This window comes from Camelus bactrianus, chromosome 17 (assembly GCF_048773025.1).
Source record: "Camelus bactrianus isolate YW-2024 breed Bactrian camel chromosome 17, ASM4877302v1, whole genome shotgun sequence".
NCBI classification, from domain to species: domain Eukaryota; kingdom Metazoa; phylum Chordata; class Mammalia; order Artiodactyla; family Camelidae; genus Camelus; species Camelus bactrianus.
The window spans coordinates 42,826,019-42,841,539 of NC_133555.1; the positions used below are offsets into that span (position 1 = coordinate 42,826,019).

Below are 15,521 nucleotides of genomic sequence, written 5' to 3' on the forward strand. Positions count from 1 at the left end.
AAATGTGAGATGTTAAGTAGAAAAAACCAACCTGGCATGCTTTGTAAACACCAAAGGCATGTCAGTGACCTGTCCTGTGACGGGTCCCAGGGAAAACCGTCCCCAGTGATTTTTTTCTGTCATTTTTGTTTTACAGTATCTTTTGCTGTTGAAATGTAGATTGATTTTAGGCATTGGCGTTTCGTTGTAAATTGGTTTCTAAGATCATTTCAGGCCTCACAGCCAATTGGAAAGGAAACCTTGGAGGGAAAAGGCCAGAGGAACCTTGCAGGACCAAGTGAGAAATCAAGTAAGAAGTCGTCAAAAACAAGCCTTACCTGCATTGATTAGTCTTAGAGTAGCCACTTGCCGTTTGGTTTGTTCACTGCTGTCCTCTTCTGTTCAAAGATGCTAATTGCAAGGTCACATTTAAATGGCTGTGCTCTTGAGGGAGAGGAGGTTGCTAATGGCTCAGGAAGAGTCCTCTTGAAGCTTTGAAACCGTCCAGATGTGATCTGGATGCTGATGTAAATAATAGGGATTGCCTGGATTCAGGGCAGGGTGCTTTGGTGTGGCAGGAAGAAAGAATGATGGATGCAGATGGATCAAGAGTCATTACAGTGCCTTGGAAATTAATCTCTAACACCCTCTTGACTAGAGGGCAATTGAAAATGAGCCCCAGAACAGTGAGTTTAGATAGACCTGCGGACAGAGAGATGGAGATGTGGGCTGAGGGCAAGGTCAGATATGGGCACTGGGGCTGTGGGTGGGCCCTTCACCTATCAGGGCTCATGGCTCAGGAAGGTGAAGGGAGGAAGGAAATCTTTTTCCTCTGTCCTCTTAGATTCTGTCACTGGGCCCTGGAAATTAACCTGACGAAAGACATGAACAAGAGGAAAACAGAAATCATTTACGTGTGTAGTGTGCATACACGTGGGAGAAGCTCGGATGAGTGACGGAAAGGGCTTATATAGCATCTTAACAAAAACAGTAGTTTTAGAGAAGTGACAAAGGAAAAGGGTTTATTTAGGCTTCTAGGGGCTGCGGACTGTGGAGGGTAAATGCTGGTGGAACCTAGTGGAGAGTGAGTTGCTTCTGTAGGCTTATCATGTAAATTCCTCTCAGTGTGTCTCTGGGTTGGCCAGTCCCTGGGGATTTAGAGCGTTCCACCTTTCCTGGTACAAAGAGGGGCCCTTATTATGGGCGATTTTATGTCCTGCTTTTAGGTAGAAAGGGTCAGAAAATGCTTCCTGTCTGCTGTTTCTCAAGTGTCTTCAGCTCAAAATAATAATTATGTCAAAGTGGCATAAACTGTGGACGCATGTTGTGATCTCTTCCAAAAGATTTCTGAGGCAGGGATGTCCAAGTAGGAGATTTATAGTGGGATCTTTGCCTTGATGGGCACCCGGTGCCTGGTCAGCTGAGTTCTGAGGTTCATGGCTCTGTTCAAATCATACCTGGTGTGTGGTGTTCATTTCTGGGCATCCTTTATTTAAAGAGGCATTAATGAAGTAGGGATTATCTAGAACTTTACTGTGTAGAAGAATCACCCGGGGTCTCATAGAAATGCAGATTCTGGTTCAGCAGACCTGGGGCAGCCTGAGAGCTCTAACAAGCTCCCAGCTGATGCCAATGCTGCTGATTCAGGAGCTGCACTTAGCATAGGGAGGAGTGAGAGAGGGGTGGCAGGTCAGGAGACCAGGTCCTATAGGGGTCAGGTTGAGGATGCTCGGATGTGAGCTTAGAAACGCAGCATCAGTACCACTTGGGAGTCTGTTAGAGAAGCCAGAGGCAACCTGGGGGGTCCTGGTACTGGTTTCCCTTCTTTGGAAGGAGTGTGTCCTTCCCAGAAGGCAGATTTTGAAAACAGAGGAGGGGGCGGAATTTTGAATGGACATGGGGCGAACCTCCTCACAAGTTAAGCTGACTGTACGTGGGCTGGAGTGCCGCGTGATGTCCACATGACAGCATAGGACCTTTTCCATCTTGAGATTTCAGTCGGAGGTGAACAGTAGTCTTGGGGGAGGATGTTTTAGACAAGTTTTCCGTTTGGGTGGAGAATTTGATGGTTTCAGAAGTTCCCCAGATTTTAGGAGGAAGAGTTATTCCATTGAGGATGTCACTCATTCAAATTCAAGGATTCAGATAAGAACTGTCCTGAGGCCAAGAATATGAGGTGCCTGTTGGAAAACAAAACAAAACAAAAACAAAAGCAAAACTCACACTGACAGAGAATTAGATGTAATTCATTAAGCTGCTCCTGTGGGTGAAATTAATGGGAAGTCTCAAGTCACACTGACATCTCGGGAAAATGTCAGAGGCTAGGGATGGAAGAATTAAAAACATTGAGCATTCTCACTTTCTGGAAGGGACACACAACTCTGCAGATCCTAACCGCCCGTCGGGCTCTGCAACATACAGGGATGAAGCTGAGACTCAAAGGAAAACGCTATGGAGGTGAGAAACAGCATGCAGTTATTTTAGAAAGGGAATCAGAGAATTAAAACAAAACAGATTTGGCATTTGAAAGTGTCTCCATCAGCATCTGAACATTAAACATAATACATTTTCAGAATTTACTCATTTTTAAATTTTATTATTTTTAAAAATTTTAGCCTTAATTTATTTCAGAAAAATTTCTAAAGACCAAACGTCCACCTTGTTTAATCGTCTTCCATCCCAGTGGAGTCAGGTTTTAGAGTTGGGGGCTTCTGTGAGGAAGGGGATGTTTGTTCCCTCGCATGGGAGTACAGACTTTATTTTGGTGTATTCAGTCAGCCACATGCTTTTCATGCTGATCATTTGGTTGAGCCTATTTACAAATATTTGCGAGGGGCATATTTTTTTCAGCAGTCACCCAGCAAATGTGATTCATGTAGACGGTCCATCTGGAAACTTAAGGCAGCATGCAATTTTTTTTTCTTTCCCTTCCAAACTAAATTTTCTAGTGTGAATTATTCTAATAATTACCTCCCTTGTCTCCTCTCAGGCTGTGTCTGTCTCGATGCACAGACTGGAGCAGAAGTGCATTTTCGTTCTGCATCTAGGGTTTTCCATTTGGTTAGGTTCATTATGGAGACGTGGATTAGACTGCCCAGTGGTGACTGGGGCTCAGTAATAAAGACGCTGTCTGCTTACAGAGATGTACGCTCTCTGGCAGAAACCAGAGAGTGCGCCCAACCAGAGCAGGTTGGGCGCACTTACCCATGTCTGGGGAGCCCAGGGAGTGGCTGCCCGCCCTGCGTTTCTGGGTGTCGCTGTGCCGGTGGGTCTGATGGGACACAGGGAGCACCAGAGCCCTCCCCGTGGCCCTCCTGCCCTCCCAGTGCTGGGAGGAGCTTTGGGAACCTTGATGGGGGTTCCAGTAGAAATGTGAGTGTGTGCACCTGCAGACAAGTTGAAAATTTCTCCGTCAGCCCTGGTGGCTCCAGTGAGTCTCACTTGGATGAGATCACCCAGGTAGCACTCAAATTTGCCACCCAGCTCACTTGCACCTGAGTAATCAGCTTCTACCATGAGATGTGGGGCAAGTAAGAGTGGCGGAGGGGTGGAGCCTTGACGGCAGAGATGGATGAGGGCCAGGCCTGGTTTGGACGAGGCGATCCTGAAAGGGGAGAAGGGGGGGATCAAGTCTGACTTTCTGGACTGGTTTTTGCCTGAAGTCAGTCCTGCTCTTCTCAAGTGAGCTGTTTTGGAGGCTAAAATAATACGGTTTACTTAACAAACACTTCTGTCGTGCTTCTTCGGTGCCAGGCACTATTTATAACACCTTACAAATATTAATTCATTTAATCCTCATCGCCGTCCTGTAAGGCCTCTCACATCCCCACTTGACAAGTGAGGTGATGGAGACACGGTTACGTAGTGAATGGTATGTAGTGAATGGCGAGCCGGAGTCTGAGTCCTGACATGTGGGCTTTAGAGTCCATGCTTGTAGCTGGTGTATGACGCTGAATCATCCAGCAAAGGGTTCTTTCTGTTGTAGGTGAGGAGGCCTCATCCAGAGCCCCCCAATAAGGTCCAGAAGCAGGTGGACCAGAGGTTGTTGTTACAAAAAGGGCTTTTGCTGTAAATCCCTCAGGCTGAGCAGGGCCGGGGAGTGGTCCCTCCTGGTGGAGGGTGGCTGTGTCGCTGGGTGCACTGCTGTGTGGCCGAGTCCCCAAGAACACCTGTTGGCTGACAGGCTTCAAGATAGACAGCAGTAAGGGCTGGAACTGGCTTTGTTTCTTTGGTTTTTGTTTATTTGTTTTAAGGAGAAAATAAAGATTTGACAACTTGCCTGAAAAAAAAAACAACCATTATTTACTCTTAGATTTAACAGTATGTTTTAAATAAAACTGCATGAATTCCTTCCACCCGCTGCCCTGAGCTTTACTGAGGTATAATTGGCAAAATAGATATTTAAATACATATTTAATATATTTAAAGTGTCCTCTTAGTTACTTTTTTTTTATGATAACACTTAAAATCTGCTCTTAGCAAATTTCAAGTATAAAAAATACAAAATTACTAACTACAGTCACCATGCTGGACATCAGATCCCCAGAACTTACTCATCTCGTAACCGAGAGCTGGTACCCCATGACCAGCACCTCCCCACTTTCCCAGACCTGCAAACACTTTTCTGCTCTCTGTTTCTATGAGTGCAATTTTTTTTTTTTAAGATTCCACTATTATCTCTGTTATGTTATGGATCAGTTCCCCTCTGGGCCTGAGACCCTTGGCAGCCCCAAGCTTTGTCCTTTACATTAGGAGGAAGGTGCGAGGCAGGCTGTAACGACAGGTCTTGGGCGGGCTGCATCTTTCCCAGGAAGCAGATGACACTAAGGGAGGAAAAAATGCCCCCTTGCAGAATCTTTCATTCAAAGCTCTCTGTTTAGAGATGGTGCTGGCTGCTTTCTGTGGTTCGGTTGGAGCACCAAGAGAAATTTACTCTGGGTCCCAGATGAGGTCAGAGTGATGATTGGGTGGCAGGGCTGCTCAAAGGGCTCAGAACACTTGCCGGAAATGGAGCCAGCATCCTCCAGGTGTGCACAGACCAGCTGCGAGGTGGGGCTGGCTGGGGTGCCTGCAGAGCATGGCCAGCCCAGGGCCCAGGGCTGCTGCAGCTGAGTTGGAATCAGTCAGGTATCGCCCAGGTGTGTTTAGCTTCCTCCATCCTGGAAATCAAGGGAGGGTGAGAACCCTTTGGCTTGTGCCTTTATTTCTTGTTCTAAAATGTCCGTCAAGGTGACACTCATCGATGGGGTTGGGTGGGGGACGCAGCTGCTCTAACATTCTCTGATGTTTGGAGGCCAGACCTCCTCTTGGGTTGCCTTTCTCCTTACTTGTTCAGGTTGAAGGAGGTTGATTTGTGCACAACTATTTAACCTTTTCCCAAAGTGGAGACCTGCCTCCAGAACACGAGGGTACCATGCGTCTTTTACTTGCTGCAAGACCTGCTAAGTTTGTCCCCCTCATTGTTTTTTTTTTTTTTTTGATGTGAGATATAACATATCTTTAGTTTTATTATTTCTTGCTAAGCTCACCTCTTGAGATTCATTTCTTTAAGACCCAACTTTTCCTAACAATCATCACCTGACATGCAGATACGTACCTTGAGGGTCGGGGAGGGCAGGACACAGGAACTTGGCAGTGGGAACCTGTTGACCAGAGATCTGAAAGCCAATCGCTTGGGCTTGTTTGAGGAAATGAGACCCGGATGGGATATGTTTTGAAGAGGACAAAGGGGAACAGTTGATGCTCTGTGTTAATTTTAGAAGGAGGGTAGTTGTATCTTTTCTCTGTTTTAAAAAAATGACTAATTCTTCTCTGCTCTAAAACCTGCAGGAGTCTAAAGGAAGAATCAGAGATGATTTCTTTCACCTTCATGAAAATGTTAACAGAACCCACTTTGTCAATTCCAATACATAGGAATATATCTCAGTTCAATAGCATTGATTGTTTTTGTATTACGTGCAAACTGGATAACCACCTCATCTTGGTTTGCCTCACACTGTTCTGGTTTTAATAATGAAAGTCCCACATCCTGGGAACCCCTCAGTTCCAGGCAGTCTGGAACTGTTGGTCACTTTGGGGCTGACTTTACAGGCTAGATTACAGTCGTTGAATGGAACACCTGACATAAGTCTGTTAGCTGGAAATTATCACTTCCCTCTTTTTAATTTAACAAATGAGAAAATGGAGGCTCAAATGAGTAAAGAAATTTATTCAAGGCCATCTAGCTGCAAGTCTTCGAATTAGACTTAAAGACTCCTGGTCTGCTGGAGTCTTACTTCCTGAGTTCCCCAAATTAGGGTATATGATGAACATCCTTCCACTGCTTGTTTGTCTACTTCTTCATTCTAATTCCTTCTTCCTTTTCCTTCCTGTTTTTCCTCTGCCCAGACTTTGCATCCCTCATAGGCATTTTCTAGTTCTTGTTAAAGCTAGCCTGTGCTCAAAATATCATTGATCCTTGTTCTGACTCAGTGCTGCTCAATGCAGCTTTCTGTGATGATGGAAATGTTAGATTTGCACTGTGCAATATGGTAGCCATTAGCCATGGATGGCTCTTGAGTACTTGAAATGTGGTGAGTGCATCTGGGCAACTGACTTTTTAATTTGATTTGATTTTAATTAATTTAAAATCAATAGCCATCTGTGACAACATGGTGTTACCATATTGGACAGCAGAGTAAGTCTAACTTGTTGGTTCCTTAGTGAACACTTGTCACTGAGATTAGGTTGGGTTTGTCAATGTCGGGCTAATCCATAAGCTTGTGTGGTTTATTGTTTGCTTATCCTGACCGTGTATGCTGTCTCAGTTTTCCTTCTTTGTTCTCATCACAGTTTTGGGGGTTTTGGTTTCTTACAGGTTCAGCGAAATGAAGACAAATCTACCACCTTGAAACTGGCCGATTTTGGTCTTGCAAAGCATGTGGTGAGACCTATATTCACTGTGTGTGGGACTCCGACTTACGTAGCTCCCGAAATTCTTTCCGAGAAAGGTAAGCGTTACACATTGCTCTGTGCAACTCTAGTTCACTTACTGACAGATGTTTAATTTTTAATATTTAAATTTTATATTTTTCAATATGGAGCAGTCAAAAATCTGAGAGATTTGGCACTGAACTTGTATGTGGACTTTAGTGGAAATATTTGAAGTAGGTCACCTTGACCACAGCGTGAGAACCTTTTCCTCATCAGGGCTGCACTTATTATAGAAAAGGAGTTGTGTGGGGGGTGTATGTGTGTGTGTGTGTATTGGCAGGACAACGAGATGAAAAATGGTGGAGAATTGGGTGGGGAACTCAAGCAAACAAGGCCATTTGTGCCACCGACCCAGGGCTAGCTCTCATGGGAGAGAGTTGAAGCAGTTCTTACGTAATTGGCTTAAAAATTCCTTCACCAATCTTGCATTTAAAGGAAAAGGGCGTCCCATTTCAGACCCCATGAATAATATTTATTACTTGCTCATCTATTGTATCAGGGGCCAAATGGACTGTTTCAGTGACCCACTCTGTAAAGTATATAAAAGGAAATCATTGTTACTATTATATGGCTCCAGTATGTGAGTAACTGTTTAGCTGTCATGGCCCTCCTAGAGAAGTCATGTTAATCACCTGTGATGGCTACAGGTGGGAAAGGTCTGGATGTGTTGTCAGATTGGTGGTAGGGAGAAGGGAGTGATTTTATCCCAGTAGCAGGAGCATCAGGGAAGGTAAGATGCAGAGACTAGAACATGCACGGAGCTGGGCTGGTGGAGACGTTGAGAAGATTAAGCTCAATGGAGCAGAGGGGTATTCAGTTGGATGATTAGGTTGAGCCTGGATTCCCCACAAATGAGTTTGGACCCAGTGCGGCCAGCATAGTAGTCATGCTAATGTGGTGACAGTGGGACAGGAGAATCCTGAGTGACTGTAGACATTTTAATGGAAGCATTACTGAGCTGGGTAAGAGAGGAATGGAAGCAGGTCGTCTTTGTGGACTCTGGGAAGCCAGAACGTGAGTGCTAGCACCAGCTAACACAGGGGATTGGAAAGGAAAACTCCTTTGGGATATGGGGGTGAGTGAATGAAGTTTTGGACACATTGACTTTGTAGAGATACCAGGATGGATACACGGAGCTGTCCAACACAGGGATGGCAACCAGACTGGTGGGAGAATGAGCCAGCAAGAGCAGCCAGAGACAGATTCTTTTTTTTTTTTTTTTCAATTAAAGTATAGTCGATTTACGATGTTGTGTTAGTTTCTGGTGTACAGCACAGTGATTCAGTTATACACACATACATATGCATATATGTATATATATGCATCTTTTTTGTTATAGGTTATTACAAGTTATGAATATAGTTCCATGTGCTATACAATATAAACTTGTCATTTATCTATTTTATATATGTTGGTTTTTATCTGTAAATCACAAAGTCACAATTTCTCCCTCCCATCCCTTTCCCCTCTGGTAACCATAAGTTTTATTTCTATGTCTGTGAGTCTGCTTCTGTTTTGTAAATAAATCATTTGTGTCATTTTTTAAGATTCCATATATAAGTGATATATGGTATTTGTCTTTCTCTGTCTGACTGACTTCACTTAGTATGATAATCTCTAGGTCCATCCATGTTGCTGCAAATAGCAGTATTTCATTCTTTTTTATGGCTGAGTAGTATTCCATTGTGTATATATAACACAACTTCTTTATCCAGTCATCTGTAGGTGGACATTTAGGTTGGTTCCAAGTCTTGGCTATTGTAAATAGTGTTGCTGTGAACATTGGGGTGCATGTATCTTGTCAAATTAGAGTTTCCTCCAGCTACATGCCCAGGAGTGGGATTGCTGGATCATAGGGAAAGCAAAGACAGATTCTTGAGGGGGGGCCAGGAGTGAGGACATGAGAGAGAGAAGGAGGGTTGGCCAAGGTCTGGGCAGCCCGGAGGCAGGAAGAGGACCAGGAAAGTGTGATGAGGCTGAGGGGTGAATTTCAAGAGGATGGGGAGTCTAGCTGAGCGAGACATTCCCAAGAGTGAGTGAAAGATGGTCAGAACTAAGAAAAGACTGTTAAAGTTGTCCCGAAAGCAGTCGTTAGTGAGTTATTCCCTTAATATTTTTCTGCTTATTTGTGCCTTGACAACGTTACTCAAGGGCTTAATACTGAATATCTAACTTCCAAATTAAAATTGCCAAGTATTTTCCTTTCCCAAAGGGAAAATATTAGAAAGTGTTTGGAAATGTATATACCTCTGTTAATAAACTTTTGGGAGGATAATTGGGCAATAGGTATCAAAATATTGTTTTGCACATTTAACTGTTAGAAAGTTACTTTAAGACTATAATCAGAGGGATGAGGCTGACCTGCTGAGGAAGAGGCAGAAAGACAGCCCTGAGGTCATGTCCACACCAGCCTGTCCCATCGTTTGGATCTGTGAGCCAATAAAGGCAATTTGTGCTTGGAAAAAAAAATAGAATATAATCAGAGAAGAGCACAAATATTTAATCTGTATTAATATATACTAATATTACATATTCATGTTTAATGTTTAATCCATCACAGAATTACTTATAGTTGTAAATAACACAGGGGTTTCATTATATAAAGGAAACACTAACAGTTTTAAAAAGTCATGTTTTTGAAGAATACTTTTCCTGTTCTTCATAGAAAATTCCTGTATAGGAAACGCCATGGTGTAATATTAAATGAACAACATAGGCTACAGAATATGCACAACATGATTCTAAATTTTTTTGAGGGGGGGTGATTAGGTTTATTTGTTTATTTATTTTTAAATGAAGGCACTGGAGATTGAACCCAGGACCTCATACCTACTAGGTGCGTGCTCTACCACTGAGCTATACCCTCTCCCCCAAATCTGTTGAAGACAGTATAAATGTGTATATGTACACATGCACGGAGGATACAGCTAATAGCATCAGTCTTTTTCTAGTCCTTAAAAAAAAAAACCCAGTAAATGATTGTGTTTTGAATGAGGGCAGGAAATGAACGGATAGGGAGTAGACATGGCTGGTGTCGACCAGGGCATCTCGGACATCTTCGGTGAAGGACCAGGGAAAATCTCCAGAGCCGTGTGGATGGACCTGCAGGTGGTCCTGCCACAGGGTGCCAGAACACAGCTCACACCATGTTTGAGTTACCTTGTGTGGGGGACAAGCCCTGGACTGACCTGTACAGTGTTGAACCAGAGGCATCCATTGACCATGCTGTGGAGTGTCCTGGTCATGTCAAATTGCTCTGAGTTTCCAGTTGCTTACTTTCCATTTCTGTGCTCATTTTATCCCAGACTAATAATAAAGGATCATAAAGGGCAGCCAGTCCTGGCCCAAACCTTGAGTAACCCTGGTGTAGACCCTGTGCTTGTAGGCTTCGGCATCAAGGGAAGGTGTGGTTGGGCGGTGGGGCACACCTGTGTCTTTGCAAGTGGCTCTTGCTTACCAAGAGCTGAGGTCGTCCTCTGTGACCTTGAGCTCCGGTTCTCCGCTGTTGACCTCCTCACGTTTGACCCAGCCTGGTCTCAGGTTCGCTTGTGCCTCTTCCTTTGTTGCACAGGGTACGGGCTGGAGGTGGACATGTGGGCAGCCGGCGTGATCCTCTACATTCTGCTGTGTGGCTTCCCCCCGTTCCGCAGCCCTGAGAGGGACCAGGATGAGCTCTTCAACATCATCCAGCTGGGCCGCTTCGAGTTCCTGGCCCCGTACTGGGACAACATCTCTGACGGTGAGGCTCGGGACCTCCTGAGCAGGAGGGAAGGGCATGGAGAGCTGGGGCCCCTCCGCCTGGGTTTTCAGGTCAGGTGTATCAAACGGCACACAGGGATCCCATGTGGTACCCGGGCTGTGCTTCATCCTGTATTTCTTGCTAGGTTTGTGTAGCTTTCCGTAGCATCCTGAAAACATGACTTGCTTTGAGATGAAATGAAAGAGGCTAACCATCAGTTCTCATCGCCAAATACTTTTTCTGAAGCCAATTAAAGAACCAAAGAACTGAACAAGATCAGAAATGTGTAGTCCTCACTTGGGAAGACCAAAGCCATCTCATATATAGAAGTGTTTGTGACTCAGACAGACTGGAGTTGCTTACTTCACATGGGAATAGTCAGGGTTCTGCAGGGCATACTTGGAGCACAGGGACTCCGGAAGGCACGGGGTGAAGGTCTCAGATTTTAGTGGAGCAGGAGCACATGTGGTCCTCCTTGGTTTTGGCCCGGTTAAGTGGAATCTCTCCCCTTGTCCCTAGTGATTTGTCTGTACTACTCACTGCCCTTGTGAAATTGAAAGCTAGAAAATTGGAGTTTTTGAGTCTTTGAATCTCTTTAGCTTAAAAAATAGAATAGGAGTGATAACTTTTTTCCCCCTCAATTACCCCTAAACATGTCATCTAAGATATTGAACTGCCCTTGTCCTCAGCCCTGGGGCCGTCACCTGGGGTTAGGGGTTGAGGGAAGGGAAGAGCTTCTTGTTTTCCATGTAAATAAGGTGGGGAGAGGGTGGCTTGCTGCACGTGGAGTGAGGGTCTTGAGCTGACCAAGGCAGCGGCAGGTTGGGAATCGAAGGACTAAAAATCGTTTTAGAAAGTTCTATGCAGCACTGTGCCTTGATTTCCTTACAGTGGCCCTTGCCCTGGGCCCATGCCTTAGAGGACCCTGTTCTGGCTACAAACCTCCCCATAAGTGAGGAGACTGGGGGACCAGAGGGTGTGGCTCCGAGAGCCCAGGCTCCCCCTTCTAGACCACTTACTGGGGACCCCAGGATTTCCTGCCCAGATGGCTTCAGCCCGCTTCCAAGGTTTCTGAGACCTCTTTCCCCTGCCTTTCCCCTCTGTGGCAAGGGTGCCAGGGAGTGGCTGTTTAGGGGGCAGAGGGAGAGCGTGGACATGTTGGCAGGGGGCTCCAGGTGTCCACACACACATACATGTGGGTCTGGGAATTCCATTTAAACCTGGCCCTCAACCTCCTGAGTCCTCTGAGGACCCTGAAGGAGTTGGGGGCGAGTGGGAACGGGGTACTTTGTGGGCAGAATTTGCTCACTTGAATGGGGTAGGGGAGAAGAAATCCTGTGGTCTCCATGCTCAAGAGGTGCCTGGACAGTGGGTGTGGAGGAGGGGTGACTGGTGGGTGAGCCACGGACCTTGAGTAAGAGGCATCCCCCGGTAAAATAAAGAAAAGTGGGTGTTTTCCCCCTGTGCATTCTTGAGTGATGGGAAGAGGCCCAGGGAGCCGGCCTGGGAGAGCCAGCAAGCCGGGGAGCAGTCTCTCCTCCGCGTCCGCCGCCTGGCCCACCAACTCTTACCATGTCTCTCTAGAATCAGTCATGGTCTTGGGCAGAAAATGAAATCAATTCTGAATTTGCACTGTTCACCACTTTGGTCTCTTTGCCCATGTTTTTCAGTTTTGTCCATCTGAGGGTACATGTACCAAATTTGGGAGGAAGATTGGACATATTTCATTTAACAACCTGATAGTTTGAATTACAAATTTAAAATATGTAGACATATGGTATGTGGCCTCCACGTGTTCTCCTGGGCTGGGTGGCGCCATGGGTGTTAGTGGTGGGCCTGATCCCTTGACTCCAGCCCAGTATGGTAGCCCCTAGCTGCAAGTGGCTATTTAAATGTAAGTGTAAACGAATTAAAAGTAAATACATATGGTATCTGTCTTTCTCTGTCTCACTTACTTCACTTAGTATGATGATTTCCAGGTCCATCCATGTTGCTTCAAATGGCACTGTTTCATTCTTTCTATGGCTGAGTAATATTCCATGGTATAAATATACCACATCTTCTTTATCTATCATCTGTCAATGGCTATTTACATTGCTTCCATGTCTTGGCTATTGTACATAATGTTGCTAAAAAAAAAAAGTGAATACAAGAAGAATTCAGTTCCTCAGGTGCACCAGCCCTATTTCAAATGCTCAGTAGTCCCCAGTGGGTACTGCAGATATGGAAGGTTTCCATCGTGGCAGGAAGTCCTGTGGGACAGTGTGGCTCTGGTACAGCACGTGTGCAAGTCTGGATGTCTGTACTCTTACTTCCTGTGCAGGGAAGAGAAACTCGGAACCGCCTGTGTTCATCTCATTTTCGCGTCCTTCTCTCATTCCAACAGCTGCCAAAGATCTGGTGAGCCGGTTGCTGGTGGTCGACCCCAAAAAGCGCTACACGGCCCACCAGGTCCTCCAGCACCCCTGGATTGAAACTGCTGGGAAGACCAGCAGGGTGAACCCCGCAAAGGAGGTGGCCCCCAGCAGCGAGGGCCACTTGCGGAGCCAGCAGGCGCGGGCTGCTGAGCAGACATCATAGTCCCGGCCCTGGTTCTGCCTGAGGACAAGAGAAGAGGATAGCCTTCGAAGAGAAAAACACTGAAAAAGCCTTCCTCTCATAATTGGAGAATCAGGGAAGGAGAGACACTCAGTATATTTTAAAGCATATTTTAAAAAAATGAACTTGGGTCTTCATGTTAAATGTTGTAACATATTTTTAGATTTGTATATCTGAAGCCTTTAATACATTTTTTTGGGCGGGGGGAGACTGTTCTCAGTGAGGAATTTTTGATCATAATCACACGTTTTGCTTCTTCCTTGTAATTGAGTTCACGGTATACTACATGAGTGGTGCTTACCAGGGCCTAAAGTCCCCCTGTGAAATTAATAAACTGATTCGTGGTCCATCTGTGTTAATAAAATGTGCTCTGGATGACTGAGGTGGGCTGTAGTCTGATCACTTCTTAATGCTGGTGTTGAGAGCCAGGGGGTTATAATTCAGACGTGCCTCCTGAAACCACCAGGACGACCTATAAAGGTGCTGATGGACACTTAAATAACTGGCAGGGTTCCTTTACGTCAATGTGATGGATGCTGTGGTGGCCTTGGAGGGCCCTGCTCTGGGACCGAAGCCCCAGCTCTCCTGGACTTGGCCTTGCCTGAATTGCTTCTCCTCACTCACATCCTCCTGGGCAGCTCACATCGCGTGACTGATTCTGTGGGTTACAAAGCTCTAGCCCCCTTGCTTCAGCTTGGGGCAGATCTGCAGGTGCATCCCACGTCTCCCAGGAGGACCACGTGAGGTCTTTGCTTCAGTGATATCATGGTGAACTCCTCCTGCTACCCAGTCCTGCATAATTTACACTCCCTTCTCCAACAGGTGTCGATACCAAGAACAGTCCCCAGCAGACTTCCTGCTCACAGAGCTCCCTCTCAGAGTCTAGTGGAGGAGACAGGCCCTGGAGCTGATCAGGTAATGCCATGTATTAAATGGAAAGAGGAAATGGGCACAAAGTTTCGTATGTATTATAATGATGAGTGGCCTTTTAGGAGCACACGTGCGTGGCCAGGCACAGTGCTGGTCCCCAGACAGCCTCACCATATAGATATCATTATCCCACCCCAGCATCTCTTGCATGAATGACCACGGCCAGAGAGAATTTTTAGAACAAAAATGTGATCATGTCACCTTAGTTTAAAATGACTTCCCGTCCCACGTAGAACCCAGCGAACTCACGGTGCTGTGGCCCTCCCACCTTACTGGCTCATCACCCGCCCCTCCCTACAGCCAGCTCTGCTGTCACCACACACATTTCCATGGCTTCCCAAGCACGGATATCTGCTTCTTTGGGGGACTTTTTTTTTTTTTTTAAATAGAAGTATAGCTGATTTACAGTATTGTGTTGGTTTCAGGTATACAGCAAAGTGATTCAGTTATACATATATATGTTTGCAGATTCTTTTCCATTATTGGTTACTATAAGATATTGAATATGGTTCCCTGTGCTATACAGTAGGACCTTGCTGTTTATTTTATATATAGTTGTGTGTACCTATTAGTGCAAACTCCTAATTTATCCCCCCTCTGTCTTCCCTTTGGTAACCATAAGTTTGTTTTATGAGTCTGTGAGTCTGTTCCTGTTTTGTAAGTAAGTTCATTTGTGTTATTTTTAGATTCCACATATCAGTGATATCATATGACATTTGTCTTTGGCTGACTTAGTATGATAATCTCTAGGTCCATCCACATGCTGCAAAAGGCATTATTTTGGTTTATTTATGGCTGAGTAATATTCCAGCGTGTGTATGTGTGTGTGTGTATACATACATACATACATACATATACACACACCACATTTTCTTTATCCAGTCATCTGTCAATGGACATTTAGGTTGTTTCCATGTCTTGGCTGTTGTAAACAATGCTGCTGTGAACACTGGGGTACATATATCTTTTCAAATAAGGGTTTTTGTCTTTTCTGGATATTTGCCCAAGAGTGGGACTGCTGAATGATATGGTAACAGTATTTTTAGTTTTTTAAGGAACGTCCACAGTGTTCTCCATAGCAGCTGCACTAACAGTGCAGGAGGGCTCCCTTTTCTGCACACCCTCTCCAGCACTTATTATTTGTAGACTTTTCGATGATGGCCATCCTGACTGGTGTGAGGTGATACTTCATTGTGGTTTTTATTACTTCACTGTGTGATTTGTATTTCTTTACTAATTAGCAATGTTGAGCATCTTTGAAGGCCTTTTACTGGCTGGCACCTTTCTGTTGAATGATTTGCCT

General features: G+C 45.2%; 1 protein-coding gene across 1 annotated transcript in view; it reads left to right on the forward strand.

The window, feature by feature from the left end:
- Positions 1-13,670, forward strand: part of DCLK3 (doublecortin like kinase 3) — a 49,227-nt gene extending 35,557 nt beyond the window's left edge. Inside the window, exons 3-5 of the mRNA XM_074345285.1 lie at positions 6,836-6,968; positions 10,523-10,690; positions 13,077-13,670. Coding sequence (XP_074201386.1) covers positions 6,836-6,968; positions 10,523-10,690; positions 13,077-13,270 — 495 coding nt within the window. The 3' untranslated portion in view covers positions 13,271-13,670. The remainder of the gene's footprint in view (positions 1-6,835; positions 6,969-10,522; positions 10,691-13,076) is intronic.
- Positions 13,671-15,521: the final 1,851 nt, after the last annotated feature.